At 39.6% G+C, this 18,719-nt stretch overlaps 1 protein-coding gene across 6 annotated transcripts in view; it reads left to right on the top strand.

The window, feature by feature from the left end:
- Ubr1 (Ubr1 ubiquitin ligase) overlaps positions 1-18,719 on the top strand; it is a 288,431-nt gene that overhangs the window by 245,764 nt on the left and 23,948 nt on the right. For all 6 annotated transcript variants that reach the window (XM_070083324.1, XM_070083319.1, XM_070083320.1 and 3 more), the window contains 2 exons: positions 5,835-6,023; positions 7,034-7,250. In XM_070083324.1, the coding sequence (XP_069939425.1) occupies positions 5,835-6,023; positions 7,034-7,250 (406 nt within the window). The remainder of the gene's footprint in view (positions 1-5,834; positions 6,024-7,033; positions 7,251-18,719) is intronic.

Genomic DNA, 18,719 nt, shown 5'->3' with positions numbered 1-18,719 from the left:
AGAATAATTTGATAGTATAAACCAGACTACACAATGTCTTTAATGCATAAGCCATCTCCCACTGAAGTATTGTGACCCAAAACAAAAAATGTCCAACATCTTTCATGCAGTCCACTGTCTTGTCAGAAGTGTGTTGACATCACAGTTTAGATGACCCTTTAAACTGCAACATACTCACCACTCTTTAGAGTGTAAGTACTGTTTCCCACCTCTAGGGCTCAAGCCCAGCTAAGTTTTCCTGAATCTCTTCATAAATATTACCTTGTTCACACTCCCAACGGCACATAAAGCCAATAAATTCACCTATCTTCACTTACTCCAATTGAACACGCTCGCCCAAACCTGTTCAGTATTATAGACCCTATAATTCAAAATCTTTTTTACTCTCTTCAGCCCTTCCTGGGATGACCTGCCCTTCCTTCCCTCCACCCCAGATTTATACACCATCTAATCATTGTGTTCTACTCCAACCCCTCTAAATGCCCAAACTGCCTCAACCCTTCCTCAGTCCTCAGAATTATACTTTTGGTAAGGTCACACCTTCTAATGCTTCCCTCTGAATTCTTTACATAATATTAACACCACATATTGCTCTCAAACATGTCATTTCCACTGCCTTGTTGTATTATAACCTTGATTTAATATATTCTTCTGTCCTGTTATTATTTTTAATATTAACCCTTTCAGGGTTTTCGACGTACTAGTAGGGCTTACACACCAGGGTTATTGACATACTAGAATGTCTAAATTCTAGCGCCTTCAAATCGAGCGAGAGAAAGCTGGTAGGCATATATATGAAAGAATGGGTCTATGTGGTCAGTGTGTGCAGTATAAAAAAATCCTGCAGCACACAGTGCGTAATGAGAAAAAAAAAAACTTTGTGTTTTTTAATTAAAACAGCGACTTTGCACTGTATTTTCGTGTGGTATTTATGGTTGTATTCTAGTTTTTCTGGTCTCATTTTATAGAATGGAAGACATATTACAGAAATTGAGATGATTATAATTGGTTTCACAATGAAAAGTACCTTGAAATTGAGCTCAAAGTAGCAGAAATGTTCGATTTTTACCAAAGTTCAAAAGTAAACAAATCATGCCACGCGTCCAATACACGTCGACTGGTGAGTCTGATATTCTTTCACAAGTTCGCTGATATTATTTGCACCATTTTTACACTAATGCAGTAGTCTGCATAACAGTAAATCTTCTATTTTTTGTGAGAATAAAAATTCAAAGTGGAAAGCAAAAGAAATATAAGAGGGGCCTGGGGACGTGACTAACGAACAGAGAACTTATTATTTTAGTGCCAGGAATGTCTGTCTTGTTTATTCTGGACCCTATTTGGAAATTGGCATCTTCTGAAATTTGTGTGAAATTGGCAAAGTTGCTAAATTCTGGCCACTGTATTGGATAGTTGCAATTGGTAAATGGGTGGTTTCTTGTACTCATTTGATAGAAAAAAATGGAATTCTAGTGAATTAATATGATATTTGTCAACTAGTACACAGGAATTGGCCAAAAATAGGGCTCAAAGTGGGCAAAATCGCTGATGCGTGAACATCATCGAGACCGCTAACTTCGTGAGAGCATAATTCCATAAGTTTTCCATCAAATTTCATACTTTTGGTGTCATTATGATCGGGAAAAGATTCTTTATCATTTCATAAAAAAAATTCCAAAAATCTTTTTACCCTGAGAAGTTTAGGAGAGGGCCTCTCGACCCTGAAAGGGTTAAGAATGTACTGATTGTACTAAATATTAGGACTATAGTGAACGTATTAACCCTTAACCCTTGAGGGTCGACAGGCCCTCTCCGAAACTCGTTCTCAGGGTCGGCCAAGTTTAAAAAAAAAAAAAATTCTTATGAAAAGATAGAGAATCTTTTCCCAATCATAATGACACCAAAATTATGAAATTTGATGGAAAACTTAGGGAATTATGCTCTCGCGAAGTTAGCGGTCTCGGCGATGTTTACGCATCGGTGATTTTGCCCACTTTGAACCCCATTTTCGGCCAATTCCACTGTACTAGTCGACAAAAAACATGAATATTTCGCTAGAACTCCATTTTTTCTATCGAATGAGTATAAGAAACCACCCATTTATCGATTTCAACTATCCAGTACAGTGGCCAGAATTTAGCAATTTTGCCAATTTCACACAAATTTCAAAAGATGCCAATTTCCAAATAGGGTCCAGAATAAACAAGAAAGACATTCCTGGCACTAAAATGACATTTCCTCTCTTCATTAGTCACGTCTCAAGGCCCCTCTTAAATTCTTTTGCTTTCCACTTTGAATTTTTATTCTCACAAAAAATAGAAGATTTACTGTTATGCAGACTACTGCATTAGTGTAAAAAATGGTATAAATAATATTGGTGCACTTGCGAAAGAATATTAGACTCGCCAGTTAACGTGTATTGGACGCTTGGCATGATTTGTTTACTTTTGAACTTTGGTAAAAATCGAACATTTCTGCTACTTAGAGCTCAATTTCAAGGTACTTTTCATTGTAAAACCAGTCAAAGTCATCTCAATTTCTGTAATATGTCTCTCATTCTATGAAATGAGACCAAGAAAACTAGAATACAACAATAAATACCATACGAAAAAACAGTGCAAAGTCGCTGTTTTATTCCAAAAAAAACGGTCAGTTTTTTTTTTTTTCTCATTATGCACCGTGTGCTGCAGGATTTTTTTTATGCTGTGCACACTGACCACATAGACCCATTCTTTCATATGTAGGCCTACCAGCTTTCTCCCACTAGATTTGAGGGCGCTAGAATTTAGGCGTACTAGTACGTCAAAAACCCTGGGTCGTAAGCCATACTAGTACGGCCGAAACCCTCAGAGTTAACCTTCTCATGGTCGAGAGGTCTTCTCCTAAACTTGTTCTCAGGGTCGAAAATTTTTCGGAAAAAAAAAAAAAAATTTTCTTAAGAAAAGATAGAGAAGTTTTTCCTGATCAAGATGACACCAAAAGTATGAAATTTGATGGCAAACTTACGGAGTTATGCTCTCATGAAGTTAGCGGTCTCGACGATGTTTACACATCGGCAATTTCACCCAATTTGAGCCCTATTTTCGCCCAATTCCAGTGTACTAGTCGACAAAAATCATAACTGTTTCACTAGAACTCCATATTTTCTATCAAATAAGTAGAAGAAACCACCCATTTATTGATTTCAACTATCCAATAAAGTGGTCAGAAATTAGCAATTTTTGCCAATTTCACACAAATTTCAAAAGATGCCAATTTCCAAATAGGGTCCAGAGTAAACAAGACAGACATTCCTGGCACTAAAATAGCATTTCCTCTGTTCATTAGTCACATCCCCAGGCCCCTCTTACATTTCTTTTGCTTTCCACTTTGAATTTTTATTCTCACAAAAAATAGAAGATTTACTGTTATGCAGACTACTGCATTAGTGTAGAAATGGTATAAATAATATCAGCGCACTTGTGAAAGAATATTAGACACACCAGTTGATGTGTATTGGACACGTGGCATGATTTGTTTACTTTTGAACTTTGGCAAAAATCGAACATTTCTGCTATTTTGAGCTCAATTTAAAGGTACTTTTCATTGTCAAACCAATTAAAATTATCTCAATTTCTGTAATATGTCTTCCATTCTATAAAATGAGACCAGGAAAACTAGAATACAACCATAAATACCATACGAAAATACAGTGCAAAGTCGCTGTTTTAACCCTTTCAGGGTCCAAGGCCCAAATCTGGAGTCACGCACCAGTGTCCAAGAATTTTCAAAAAAAAAAATTTTATTTTTTCGTATGAAATCATAGAGAATCTTTTTGTGAAGGTAATAAAACAAAAAGTACGAAATTTGGTGGAAAATTGACGAAATTATGCTCTCACGAATTTTGATGTGTCAGCGATATTTACAAATTGGCGATTTTGCCGACTTTGACTCCCATTTTAGGCCAATTACATTATTCCAATCAACCAAATTCTTAGCTATTTCACTAGTATTACTTCTATTCTATCGATTGAGCACAAGAAATCGCCAAGTCAACTGTTTCAACTACAAAATAAAGTGATCGGAAATTGTTAATTTGGCCAATTTAACACAAAGTTCAAAATATTCTAATTTCAAAATAGGGTCCAGAATGAACAATGTAGGCATTCCTGGCACTAAACTAACATTTCCTCTGTTCATTAGTTATGTTTTGAGGCTTTACAAATAAATTCCATTTTGATTTTTTATTCACATAATGAATTTTTATTCACACCAAAAAATAGAAAATTTACTGTTATGCAATACTGTAATAATTGTATAAATATCATCACCATATTTGTGAATGTATATTAGACCCACCAGCTGACGTGTATTAGATGTGTGAGGTCGTTTGTTTACTCTTGAATATCGGCAAAAATTTAACATTTCTGCTACTTTGAGCTCAGTTTCAAGCCATTTCCAGTGCTAAAACCAATCAAAATCATCTCTATTTCTGTAATATGTCTTCCATTCTATCAAATGAGACCAAGAAATCGCAAATACAACTATAAAAAACATACGAAAAAACACTGCAAAGTTGCTGTTTTAATTGAAAAATCATGATTTCATTTTTTTTCTCTCACTATACACAGTGTGCTGCAGGATCTGTTTTATGTGGTGCGCACATACCACATAGATGTATTCTCTCATATCTAGGCCTAAATGTACCACTCACAGTTTATCAGAGTGAGCTGAGCTCATGGCGTAGATCTACGGTTTGGACCCTGAACGTAAAGCCGTAGATCGACGGGACGGACCCTGAAAGGGTTAAACCAAAAACACTGTCAGTTTTTTTTTTTTTTTCTCATTACACACTGTGTGCTGCAGGATTTTTTTTATACTGCGCACACTGATCACATAGACCCATTCTTTCATATGTATGCCTACCAGCTTTCTCTTGCTAGATTTGAAGGCGCTAGAATTTAGGCATACTAGTAGTACGTCAATATCCCTGGTGTGTAAGCCATACTAGTACATCGGAAACCCTGAAAAGGTTAAACTGCCAATAGGGGTGATCATGAAAAGGCAGAGATTGCAAATGAATGGTCAGGCACATTTCTATGTGATAACTAGTTTTCTGCATTGACAGATTAAATAAGCAATTCATGTGAGAGAAGGCAACAGCCTGTCAATACTAGACCTAATATTTCCTAGAAAAGACAAGGAATTCTCAACATTAACTATATAAATTCACCAAGAAAGTTATCTTGCTTTATTGGAAATAACATGTACTGTTAAATACAACCTGGAAAGACAATTCACAGGAGCAAGTATGTTACTATGAAGTAAAATACAGTGATCTGAGAAAGTGTATCAGAGAAATCCTGTCTGGAAGAATTACAAGGATGAATGCCTACTTGCCGATGCTGAATTGAGAGGGTTGGGACTCTGCTCCTGTACTGCCACTTTAACCCCTCAAAATTGGGCCAGCATATACTAGTTCCTGGCCTCCTGGGTCCTATCATACCTTATCTTGAAATTGTGTGCAGATTTTGTCTCCACAACTTCTTCACATAGTTTATTCAATGTGTTTACCACACTAAGAATGATACCAAATTTTGTAAAAAAAAAAAAAAAAAAAAAAATAATAATAATTCCTGATAGGGATTCTTATCAATCTGTGCTCATGCTAGTAAGCAGCTATAAGGTCAGAAGCAAGACAGCTTTGACCATCCCTTTTTCTCTAAGACTTACATTCTTTCTGATAGATACTTTTACTGTAGTTGATATTACTACAATGGAGAACTGTACAATTTTTAATTGTAATAAAAAGCATTAACATTGACACATCCCATTTCTTTCATTTTTTTTTTCAGCTTGCCATTTTTAAGGTGCTGTGGTCTGTTCTTCCACTTTCTGACTGAAGTTCCTGCTCCAGAAGAGCTTCAGTCCTCAGTCTGGGTACCCGAATCTGAGTTTTACTGTCTTCTTCGCTATCTGGGCTTGGCAATGAACCAGCTCAGACCCACATTTAGTTCTCCAGCACTTTCAGAGCTAGTCAACAGGTAAACATATTTTAGATAAGTTATAATCTTTACAGTGTATCACTAAATTTCCAAGTATTTATATTGAACATTCGGTACCATATTTTTTGTGTGCAAACACTTTCCTATTGAGACTTGCCTGTTTGTGGTTGCAGGGGTTGAGTTTTAGCTTCTGGGCCCTATATGTGTGTGTGTGTGTATGCATGTATATACATACACATATACATACACAGCATATCATACTTTGTTGTCTTATTTTTTGTATGTACAATACTGGAGCATAACAGTAACTCAGCCTCACGAAAAATAATTTTTTTAGTAGCTTCCCCATGCTGGAAGAGTTGATTATTTCTTACTGATAGATACACAAATAACCCACTTGTAGGAGACTGGCACTAATGATGACATTTCAGTCCAACTTGAACCATTAACTAGACACAGAAGCTGGACGTTAATGGTCCAAGCCGAACTGAAACATTGTCATAAATTTGTCTCCAATGTGCGGGTTATTAGTGGATTGTCCCAGACATGGCATGTGCCTTTTTCATCTTTATTAATGAGAGAAATAGTGAACTCTGAATAATCAATCTTCAATACATTTAAAATTTTTACATACCAAAGTTTGTATTCGATATCTTTGGGCCTAATTAACATACTTGTTATATAAGAGGGAAGCTTAGAGGATTCTTCCCATGACAGATTTTTCAGTATATTTTAAAATGTTTTGCCTAGATTTTTCAGCACCTTTAAGTGTTTTGAATTACAGGCTATGGTTATGTAGCACAGTAATTACCAGCATGTTTTTCATGCTTGTGTGGCATGTAAGTTGTTACTGACATTTTGCTTTACTTAGCTGTCAAAATTGTCATATCCAGTTGAATAATGTGAAGAATATGCCACTGAATACACAGGTTCAGTTCTTTAATAAAATAAGTAACTGTTGTACATTGATATAGTTTACAGCTTTTTATGATGCTTATATTTCTTTAATTTTCTTGTTATCATTCTTTTATCCTCTCAAATCATTTCAGATGGTGTTGTGATAGTCGTGTAGGGGCATTGGTTGGTGGTGCTGGTAGTAAAGGATGTGTGAAATCTTGGGTTCGTATTAATCAGCTTGTAAGGCTCCCACATGATTATTCTGAGCTGATTAATACTGTGTCACAATTCCCATGCCCAGCGTCTTCTGGGGATGACTCTCGAACGCCCACGATGTGTCTTGTGTGTGGGAAGATGTTATGTTCTCAGGTGAGATGCTACTGGTTACCATGTTAAAACAGCATTCATATCTACCTCTTAATTTCTGGAAAATGTGCCTGTGATTGTCTTTTTATTTATCAAACAGTCCTTGACAACCCCCCCCCCCCCAACCACAAAAAAAAAGGTTAACAGAAAGCTACAAAGCCCATTCTTTCCCTGTAAATAAAAATATGCAATATGCATATACATGTATAGATATACATATACATGTATACAATTACATGTCTAGGCCTTTTATGTAAAGGGAAGGAGGACAAAAGAGATTGTAAAAATTATAGAGGAATAAGTTTACTGAGTATACCAGGAAAAGTGTATGGTAGGGTTATAATTGAAATAATTACCGATAAGACAGAATGTAGGAGTGCGGATGAGCAAGGAGGTTTTAGAGTGGGTAGGGGATGTGTAGATCAAGTGTTTACATTGAAGCATATATGTGAACAGTATTTAGATAAAGGTAGGGAAGTTTTATTGCATTTATGGATTTAGAAAAGGCATATGATAGTGGATAGGGGAGCAATGTGGCAGATGTTGCAAGTATATGGAATAGGTGGTAAGTTACTGAATGCTTTAAAGAGTTTTTATGAGGATAGTGAGACTCAGGTTAGGGTGTGTAGAAGAGAGGGAGACTACTTCCTAGTAAAAGTAGGTCTTAGACAGGGATGTGTAATGTCACCATGGTTGTTTAATATATTTATAGATGGGGTTGTAAAAGAAGTAAATGCTAGGGTGTTCGAGAGAGGGTTGGGATTAAATTATGGGGAGTCAAATACAAAATGGGAATTGACAGTTACTTTTTGCTGATGATACTGTACTTATGGGAGATTCTAAAGAAAAATTGCAGAGGTTAGTGGACGAGTTTGGGAGTGTGTGTAAAGGTAGAAAGTTGAAAGTGAACATAGAAAAGAGTAAGGTGATGAGGGTATCAAATGATTTAGATAAAGAAAAATTGGATATCAAATTGGGAAAAAGGAGTATGGAAGTAGTGAATGTTTTCAGGTATTTGGGAGTTGACGTGTCAGTGGATGGATTTATGAAGGATGAGGTTAATCGTAGAATTGATGAAGGAAAAAAGGTGAGTGGTGCGTTGAGGTATATGTGGAGACAAAAACATTATCTAAGGAGGCAAAGAATTTAATGTATGAAAGTATAGTAGTACCAACACTCTTATATGGGTGTGAAGCTTGGGTTGTAAATGCTGCAGCGAGGAGGCGGTTGGAGGCAGTGGAGATGTCCTGTCTAAGGGCAGTGTGTGGTGTAAATATTATGCAGAAAATTCGGAGTGTGGAAATTAGGAGAAGGTGTGGAGTTAATAAAAGTATCAGTCAGAGGGCTGAAAAGGGGTTGTTGAGGTGGTTTGGTCATTTAGAGAGAATGGATCAAAGTAGAATGGCATGGAGAGCGTATAAATCTCTAGGGGAAGGAAGGCGGGGTAGGGGTCGTCCTCGAAAAGGTTGGAGGGAGGGGGTAGAGGAGGTTTTGTGGGCGAGGGGCTTGAACTTCCAGCAAGCGTTCATGAGTGTGTTAGGTAGGAGTGAATGGAGACGAATGGTATTTGGGACCTGACGAGCTGTTGGAGTGTGAGCAGGGTAATATTTAGTGAAGGGATTCAGGGAAACCGGTTATTTTTATATAGCCAGACTTGAGTCTTGGAAATGGGAAGTACAATGCCTTCACTTTCAAGGAGGGGTTTGAGATATTGGCAGTTTTGGGGGATATGTTGCGTATCTTTATACGTACGGTGGTCCCTCGTTTATCATCGTTAATCCATTCCTGGAAGTGTGACGATTATCAAAAAAGACGATTTTCAAATCAATTTTCCCCATAAGAAATAATGTAAATACAATTAATCCATTCCTGACACCCAGAAGTATTAAAACAAAAAATTTTTTACATGACATGTAGATGTAGTACATAAACAATACAATGGGACATGATGAATGAAACATTAACAGCATAACACTTATCTTTATTGGCGATTCTTCTTAATGTATGGAAGACTGGAGGAGGAGAGAGAGTGGATTAGTTACTGTTTGAAAGGGGAATCCCCTTCCATCAACACCTCAGGTACCAAGTCCTTTTCTGGGGTTAGTTCTCTTCTCTGTTTCTTAATGCCACTAGGACCAGCTTGAGAGTCACTGCAGTCCTGTCTCGCAAAAAAACTGTCCAGAGAGCTCTGTTTCTGGCATCTCTTTAAAACTTCACTAAAATGGGCCAAGACTCTGTCACTGTACAAGTTGCCGAAGACTCTGTCACTGTACAAGTTGCCAATATGGCTTGCAACATCCTTCTCAGGGTGATGTTTCTCCATAAATCATTCCATCCTACCTCACATTTCAGAAATCTCCTTAATTTCTGAAGAAGGCACCTTCTTCCATCTCTCTTCTTCCTCCTCTGCAGCAAGATTCTGAGCTTCGATCTGTTGCTGTTCCTGCTGAAGCTCTTGCCGCTCCTCAGTGGTTAGCTCTTCGTTGTGGTCCTCCACCAACTCTTCCACATCCTCCAAACTCACATCCAACCCCATGGAACTCCCCAGTCCTACAATAGAGTTCACAACTGACATAAGCTCCTCAGGGTCAGCCACAAACCCTTCAAAATTCCTCTTGTGGACACAATCTGGCCACAATTTTCTCCAAGCAGAGTTCAAATCCTGGTAGTTACTCCCTCCTAAACCTTACCTATAAGGCTTATGCAATGGAGGATACTCAAGTGTTCTTTCCAAAACTCTCTTTGGGTCAAGTGAATGTCTGAGGTCACATTAAAGCACTTTTGAAACATTGCTTTGGTGTAGAGTTTTTTAAAGTTTGAAATGACCTGCTAGTCCATGGGCTGCACGAGAGGAGTGGTATTCGGGGGCAAGAACTTTACTGTGATGAACCCAAACTCCTGCAGAATTAGGTCTCATTCTCCTGTATATATTACTAAATGTAAAAGTAGAAACTTTTGTTTTCCCTTTTGGGCCACCCCGCCTCAGTGGGATACGGCCGATGTGTTGAAAGAAAGAAAGTTTGGAGGATGAGCAGGTGCATTGTCCATTACTAGGAGGCACTTGAGATCCAATTTCTTTTCCAGGAGGTAACTCTTCACACTAGGGCCAAACACTTCATTGAACCACTCGACGAAAATTTCCCTCGTGACCCATGCCTTATTATTAGATCTCCAAAACTCGCACAATTTACTCTTCATAACGTTGTTTTTTCTGAACACTCTTGGATTTTCAGAATGGTACACTAGTAACGGCTTCACTTTGAAATCCCCACTAGCATTATCACAGAACATGAGCATCAGCCTGTCTTTCATAGGCTTGTGTCCTGGCAGTCCCTTTTCCTCCTGAGTAATGTAGGTCCTCTTTGGCATTTTCTTCCAAAAGAGGCCTGTTTCGTCACAATTGAACACTTGTTCAGGTTTTGGTCTTTCAGCCTCTATGCACTCCTTGAATTCACTTACGAATTTTGTAGTTGCAATTTTGTCTGAACTGGCAGCCTCGCCATGCCTTATCACACTGTGTATGCCACTACGGTTCTGAAATCTCTCAAACCAACCTTTGCTGGCCTTAAATTCACAAATATCAGTACTCGTTGCAGGCAATTTCTTTACCAGATTGTCATGCAACTGCCTAGCCTTTTCACAAATAATCGACGTCATAAGACTATCTCCTGCTAATTGTTTCTCGTTTATCCACACCAATAATAACTTCTCAACCTCTTCGAGTACTGGTGATCTCATTTTTGTCAGCATATTTACCCCCTTTGCAACAACAGCTTCCTCGATTTCCTTTTTCTTGGCCACAATGGAAGATATGGTTGTACGGGATTTGTTATACATCCTGGCCAGTTCGGCCACACGTACGCCACTTTCATATTGTTCAATGATGCTTTTCTTAAATTCAGGCGTATTTCTCACCTTTACCAAAGGCTTGGAACTAGGAGCTTTCTTTGGAGCCATGGTAGCTTATTTAGCACTTGCAAGCACTAAAATGAATGGAATATAGTGGACCCTCGCATAACGCTATTAATCCGTTCCTGAGAGCTCAATGTTAGGCGAAATTATCATTAGGCGAATTAATTTTCCCTATAAGAAATAATGGAAATCAAATTAATCCGTGCGAGACACCCAAAAGTACGAAAAAAAAAAATTTTACCACATGAAATATTAATTTTAATACACACAAACTGAAGAAGACATGCACAGTTACATGACACTTACCTTACTGAAGATCTGGTGATGATTGATGGGATGGGAGGAGGGGAGAGTGTTGATGGTTTTGGTGTTTAGAAGGGGAATCCCCTTCCATTAGGACTTGAGGTGTCAAGTCCTTTTCCGGGGTTACTTCCCTTCTTCTTTTAATGCCACTAGGACCAGCTTCAGAGTCACTGGACTTCTGTCGCACAGCATATCTGTCCATAGAGGCCTGTACCTCTCGTTCCTTTATGACTTTCCTAAAGTGGTTCACAACACTCAATGTACAGGTTGCCAACACGGCTTGCAACAGCTGTCTGAGGGTGATTTTCATCCATAAAGGTTTGCACTTCAAGCCACTTTGCACAGATTTCCTTAATCTTCGAAGTAGGCAACTTCTTCAATTTCTCTCTCCCCTCCTCCGAAGCAGTTTCCTCAGGTGTGGCCTCTTCCTGTTGAAGATCTAGCAGCTCATCAGTGGTTAGTTCTTCATTGTCCTCCTCCACCAACTCTTCCACATCCTCTCCACTAACCTCCAACCCCAAGGACTTCCCCAATGCCACAATTGATTCCTCAACTGGCATACGCCTCTCAGGGTTAGCCTCAAATCCTTCAAAATCCCTTTTGTCTTCACATTCTGGCCACAGTTTCTTCCAAGCAGAGTTCAAGGTCCTCTTAGTCACTCCCTCCCAAGCCTTACCTATGAAGTTTACACAATTGAGGATATTAAAGTGATCTCTCCAAAACTCTCTTAGAGTCAATTGAGTTTCTGAGGTCACTACAAAGCACCTTTCAAACAGAGCTTTTGTGTACAGTTTTTTGAAGTTTGCAATGACCTGCTGGTCCATGGGCTGCAGGAGAGGAGTGGTATTAGGAGGCAAAAACTTGACCTTAATGAAGCTCATGTCCCCACAAAGTCGCTCTGCCAAGTCTGTAGGATGACCAGGGGCATTGTCTAACACCAGGAGGCACTTAAGGTCTAATTTCTTTTCAGTTAGGTAATTTTTCACATTGGGGGCAAATGCATGGTGTAACCAGTCATAGAAAAAGTCCCTAGTGACCCATGCTTTACTGTTTGCCCTCCACAGCACACACAAATTAGCCTTGAGGATATTCTTTTGCCTGAATGCTCCGGGAGTTTCAGAGTGATACACTATTAAAGGCTTCACTTTGCAATCACCACTAGCATTGGCACACATGAGAAGAGTAAGCCTGTCTTTCATAAGCTTACGTCTTGGGAGTGCCTTTTCCTCCTGAGTAATGTAGGTCCTGCTTGGCAATTTCTTCCAAAACAGGCCTGTTTCATCACAGTTAAACACTTGTTCAGGTTTCAGTCCTTCACTGTCAATGTAATCCTTGAATTCCTGCACATATTTTTCAGCTGCTTTGTGGTCCGAACTGGCAGCCTCACCATGCCTTATCACACTATGTATACCACTACGCTTCTTAGATCTCTCAAACCAACCTTTGCTGGCCTTAAATTCATTCACATCATCACTAGTTGCAGGCATTTTTCTAATTAAATCCTCATGCAACTTCCTAGCCTTTTCACTTATGATCGCTTGAGAGATGCTATCTGTTTTTCGTTTATCCACACCAATAACAGTCTCTCAACATCTTCTATCACTTGCGATCTCTGTTTCGAAAACAAAGTTGCACCTTTGGCAAGAACAGCTTCCTTGATTGCCATTTTCTTGGACACAATAGTAGCGATGGTTGATTGGGGTTTACTATACAACCTGGCCAGCTCGGAGACACGCACTCCACTTTCATACTTAGCAATGATTTCTTTCTTCATCTCCATAGTAATTCTCACCCTTATTCCTGTAGGGTTGGCACTAGAAGCTTTCTTGGGGCCCATGGTCACTGATTTTCAGGTGAAATCACTAAAAACGCTGTAATAATACGAAATGTTCTGATTGTATGCTTGGATGTTACCACGGAGGCTGGCTTGTAAACAACGCCACCGGCGGAACAAGTGAGGCTGGCTCAGGCCGCACATAGACGCGTCTCTGACGAATCACGTTGAGCGAGTTTTTTAGCGCTAGGCGAGGCAAAATTTTAGCGATAAAATGTATCACTAGGCGGATTTAATGTTATGTGATGCCAACGTTAGGCGGGGATCCACTGTATTATGAAATATTTCGTATGAACAAGTAAGGGGACCGTCGCTCACTGGTAAACAATGGCACACTGGCTGGGAAGGGAGGCCAAGGCAGCTGAGAGCCGTGAGTACAAGTCCAGGACGAACAATGATTAGAGAGTCAACCGACCATTTGTGAGCCAATGTTTGGACGAAAATAACGCAACGATTTCTGAAAAGGACGACTATCGAGCCCGACGATTATCAAGGGACCACTGTATATACGTCGAACAGGGTGGCTTGTAAGATGTATATGTACGACCGAAACAGTCAAAGGGTTAAAGTGCAGGCATTGTACTTCCTACTTCCAGGACTCAAGTCCGGCTATATAAAATCAACTGATTTCCCTGAATCCCTTCCCTAAATATTACCCTGCTCACACTCCAACAGCTCGTCAGGTGCCAAATAACATTAGTCTCCATTTTTTTTTTTTTTTTTTTTCAACAAGTTGGTCGTCTCCCACCGAGGCAGGGTGACCCAAAAAAGAAAGAAAATCCCCAAAAAGAAAATACTTTCATCATCATTCAACACTTTCACCACACTCACACATTATCACTGCTTTTGCAGAGGTGCTCAGAATACAACAGTTTAGAAGCATATACGCATAAAGATACACAACATATCCCTCCAAACTGCCAATATCCCAAACCCCTCCTTTAAAGTGCAGGCATTGTACTTCCCATTTCCAGGACTCGAGTCCGACTATAAGAAAATAACCGGTTTCCCTGAATCCCTTCACTAAATATTACCCTGCTCACACTCCAACAGATCGTCTCCATTCACTCGTATCTAATACGCTCATGCATGCTTGCTGGAAGTTCAAGCCCCTCGCCCACAAAACCTCCTTTACCTCCTCACTCCAACCTTTTCAAGGACGACCCCTACCCCGCCTTCCTTCCCCTACAGATTTATACACTCCATGTCATTCTACTTTGATCCATTCTCTGTAAATGACCAAACCACCTCAACAACCCCTCTTCAGCCCTCTGACTAATACTTTTATTAACTCCACACCTTCTCCTAATTTCCACACTCCGAATTTTCTGCATAATATTTACACCACTCATTGCCCTTAGACAGGACGTCTCCACTGCCTCCAACCGTCTCCTTGCTGCAGCATTTACAACCCAAGCTTCACACCAATATAAGAGTGTTGGTACCACTATAAAGTGGACCCCCGGTTCGCGATATTAATCCGTTCCTGAGAGCTCATCGTAAACCAAAATTATCGGAAAGCGAATCAGTTTTTCCCATAAGAAATAATGGAAATCAAATTAATTCGTGCAAGACACCCAAAAGTATGAAAAAAAAAAACTTTTACTACATGAAATATTAAGTTTAATGCAATAGAATAATTACAATAACAATAGAATAATTGACACTTACCTTTAATAAAGATCTGGTGATGATTGATGGGATGGGAGGAGGGGAGAGTGTTGAACCTATTGTTTAGAAGGGAAATCCCCCTCCATCAGGACTTGAGGTAGCAAGTCCTTATCCAGGGTTACTTCCCTTCTTCTTTTAATGCCACTAGGACCAGCTTGAGAGTCACTGGACTTCTGTAGCACAACATATCTGTCCATAGAGGCCTGTACCTCTCGTTCCTTTATGACTTACCTAAAGTAGTTCACAACAGTGTCATTGTACAGGTTGCCAACACAGCTTGCAGTAACTGTCTGAGGATGATTTTCATCAAAAAAGCTTTGCACTTCAAGCCACTTTGCACACATTTCCCTAATCTTTGAAGTAGGCAACTTCTTCACTTTATCCATCCTCTCCTCTGAAGCAGTTTCCTCAGGTGTGGCCTCTTGCTGTTGAAGATGATCTAGCAGCTCTTCAGTGGTTAGTTCGTCATTGTCCTCCTCCATCAACTCTTCCACGTCTTCCCCACTAACCTCCAACCCCAAGGACTTCCCCAATGCCACAATGAATTCCTCAACTGGCATAGGCTTCTCAGGGTTAGCCTCAAACACTTCGAAATCCCTTTTGTCTACACATTCTGGCCACAGTTTTTTCCAGGTTGAGTTCAAGGTCCTCTTAGTCACTCCCTCCCAAGCCTTACCTATAAGGTTTACACAATTGAGGATATTAAAGTGATCCTTCCAAAACTCCTTTAGAGTCAATAGAGTATCTGTGGTCACTTCAAAGCACCTTTCAAACATAGCTTTTGTGTACAGTTTCTTGAAGTTGGAAATGACCTGCTGGTCCATGGGCTGCAGGAGAGGAGTGGTATTAGGAGGCAAAAACTTGACCGTAATGAAGCTCATGTCCCCAGAAAGTCGCTCTGCCAAGTCTGTAGGATGACCAGGGGCATTGTCTAATACCAGGAGGCACTTAAGGTCTAATTTCTTTTCAATTAGGTAATTTTTCACATTGGGGGCAAATGCATGGTGTAACCAGTCATAGAAAAAGTCCCTAGTGACCCATGCCTTAATGTTTGCCCTCCACAGCACACACAAATTAGCCTTGAGGATATTCTTTTGCCTGAACACTCTGGGAGCTTCTGAGTGATACACCAATAAAGGCTTCACTTTGCAATCGCCACTAGCATTGGCACACATGAGAAGAGTAAGCCTGTCTTTCATAGGCTTATGTCCTGGAAGTGCCTTTTCCTCCTGAGTAATGTAGGTCCTGCTTGGCAATTTCTTCCAAAACAGGCCTGTTTCGTCGCAATTAAACACTTGTTCAGGTTTCAAGTCTTCACTGTCTGTGTAATCCCTGAATTCTTTCACATATTTTTCAGCTGCTTTTTGGTCTGAACTGGCAGCCTCACCATGCCTAATCACACTATGTATGCCACTACAATTCTTAAATCCTTCAGACCAACCTTTGCTGGCCTTAAATTCACTCACATCACCACTAGTTGCAGGCAATTTCTTTACCAAATCATCATGCAACTGCCTAGCCTTTTCACAAATGATTGCTTGAGAGATGCTATCTCCTGCTATCTGTTTTTCATTTATCCACACCAATAACAGTCTCTCAACATTTTCTAACACTTGCGGTCGCTGTTTTGTAATCACAGTTGCACCTTTTGCAAGAATAGCTTCCTTGATTGCCATTTTCCTGCTCACTATAGTAGAGATGGTTGATTGGTTTTTACTGTACAACTTTGCCAGCTCCGACACGCACTCCACTTTCGTACTTTGCAATTATCTCTTTCTTCATTTCAGTAGTCATTAGCACTCTTGGTCTCGAAGGGTTGGCACTAGAAGCTTTCTTGGGGCCCATGGTGACTTATTTTGCAGGTTTAAGCACCAAAAACAGTGATAATATGGATAATATGGAATGTACCGAATGTATCCTTGGATACGCACACACTGGCTGGCTTGTAAACACTGGCACACACAGGGCAGTTCAGGCCACACATGGACACGTCTCGTTTGAACCGCATCGCATACTAGGTTTTGTAATGTTAACCGAGGCAAAATTTTTGCGATATAATGCATCAGATACCGGATTTATCGGATACCGATAGCATCGCGAAACGGGGGTCCACTGTAGTACTTTCATACATTCCCTTCTTTGCCTCCATAGATAACGTTTTTTGTCTCCACATATACCTCAACGCACCATTCACCTTTTTTCCTTCATCAATTCTATGATTAACCTCATCCCCTCATAAATCCATCTGCTGACACGTCATCTCCCAAATACGTATATGAAAATATTCACTTCTTCCATACTCCTCCTCTCCAATTTGATATCCAGTTTTTCTTTAAATCGTTTGATACCCTCATCACCTTGCTCTTTTCTATGTTCACTTTCAACTTTCTACCTTTACACACTCCCAAACTCGTCCGCTAATCTTTGCAATTTTTCTTTAGAATCTCCCATAACCCTTTGACTGTCGCAGGCTCCTTTCTGAAACTGTCATTCTGTGTCGCAAAATATTTGAAAAAAAAATTATTATTTTTTACCAAAATGATAGGATTATTTTACTGAGTGTTTTAAGCCAAAAAAAAAATTTTTGCCATCAGTACTTACCGAGATATAGAGGCGCAAAGTTGGCAGAAAATGAGCGGTGTATGGCAACAGCGGCGAATGCTGCCCACCAGGTATTCTTTTATTTACTCCAATTTGAAGGTTTCTTGTATTTTCCAATATTTTTCTTTTCTAAGTAACTTATGTGGCCTATGAGACCAAAGTAAGGTGTATTGTTCAAATATACACACATTGTTTACAACACAATAACTGAACAAACGTTATCACTATTAGATTGTGTATAAAACTTGTTTACACAAATAAACAATACAAAACATTGTTTATTACTATTGTTCCATAATATATATACAGTGGACCCCCGCATACCGATTTTAATCCGTGCAAGAGGGGTCATTGTTATGCGAAATAATCGGTATGCGAATGAATTTTCCCCATAAGAAATAATGGAAATCAAATTAATCCGTGCAAGACACCCAAAAGTATGAAAAAAAAAAAAATTTTTTACCACATGAAATGTTAATTTTAATACACACAAACTGAAAAAAGGCATGCACACTTACATGACACTTACTTTTATTGAAGATCTGGTGATGATTGATGGGATGGGAGGAGGGGAGAGAGAGTGTTAGTGTTTAGAAGGGGAATCCCCTTCCATTAAGACTTGAGGTGTCGAGTCCTTTTCTGGGGTTACTTCCCTTCTTCTTTTAATGCCACTAGGACCAGCTTCAGAGTCACTGGACTTCTTTCGCACAACATGTCTGTCCATAGTGGCCTGTACCTCTCGTTCCTTTATGACTTCCCTAAAGTGTTTCACAACTTTGTCAGTGCACAGGTTGCCAACACGGCTTGCAATAGCTGTGTGAGGGTGATTTTCATCAAAAAAGGTTTGCACTTCAAGCCACTTTGCACACATTTCCTTAATCTTTGTAGTAGGCAACTTCTTCAATTTCTCTCTCCCCTCCTCTGAACCAGTTTCCTCAGGTCTGGCCTCTTGCTGTTGAAGTTGATCTGTCAGCTCATCAGTGGTTAGTTCTTCATTGTCCTCCTCCACCAACTCTTCCACATCCTCCCCCACTAACCTCCAACCCCAAGGACTTTCCCAATGCCACAATGGATTCCTCAACTGGCATAATCCTCTCAGGGTTAGCCTCAAACCCTTCAAAATCCCTTTTGTCTACACATTCTGGCCACAG

Source organism: Cherax quadricarinatus, chromosome 9 (assembly GCF_038502225.1).
Source record: "Cherax quadricarinatus isolate ZL_2023a chromosome 9, ASM3850222v1, whole genome shotgun sequence".
NCBI lineage: Eukaryota > Metazoa > Arthropoda > Malacostraca > Decapoda > Parastacidae > Cherax > Cherax quadricarinatus.
This window is presented reverse-complemented; position numbering and strand designations above follow the sequence as displayed.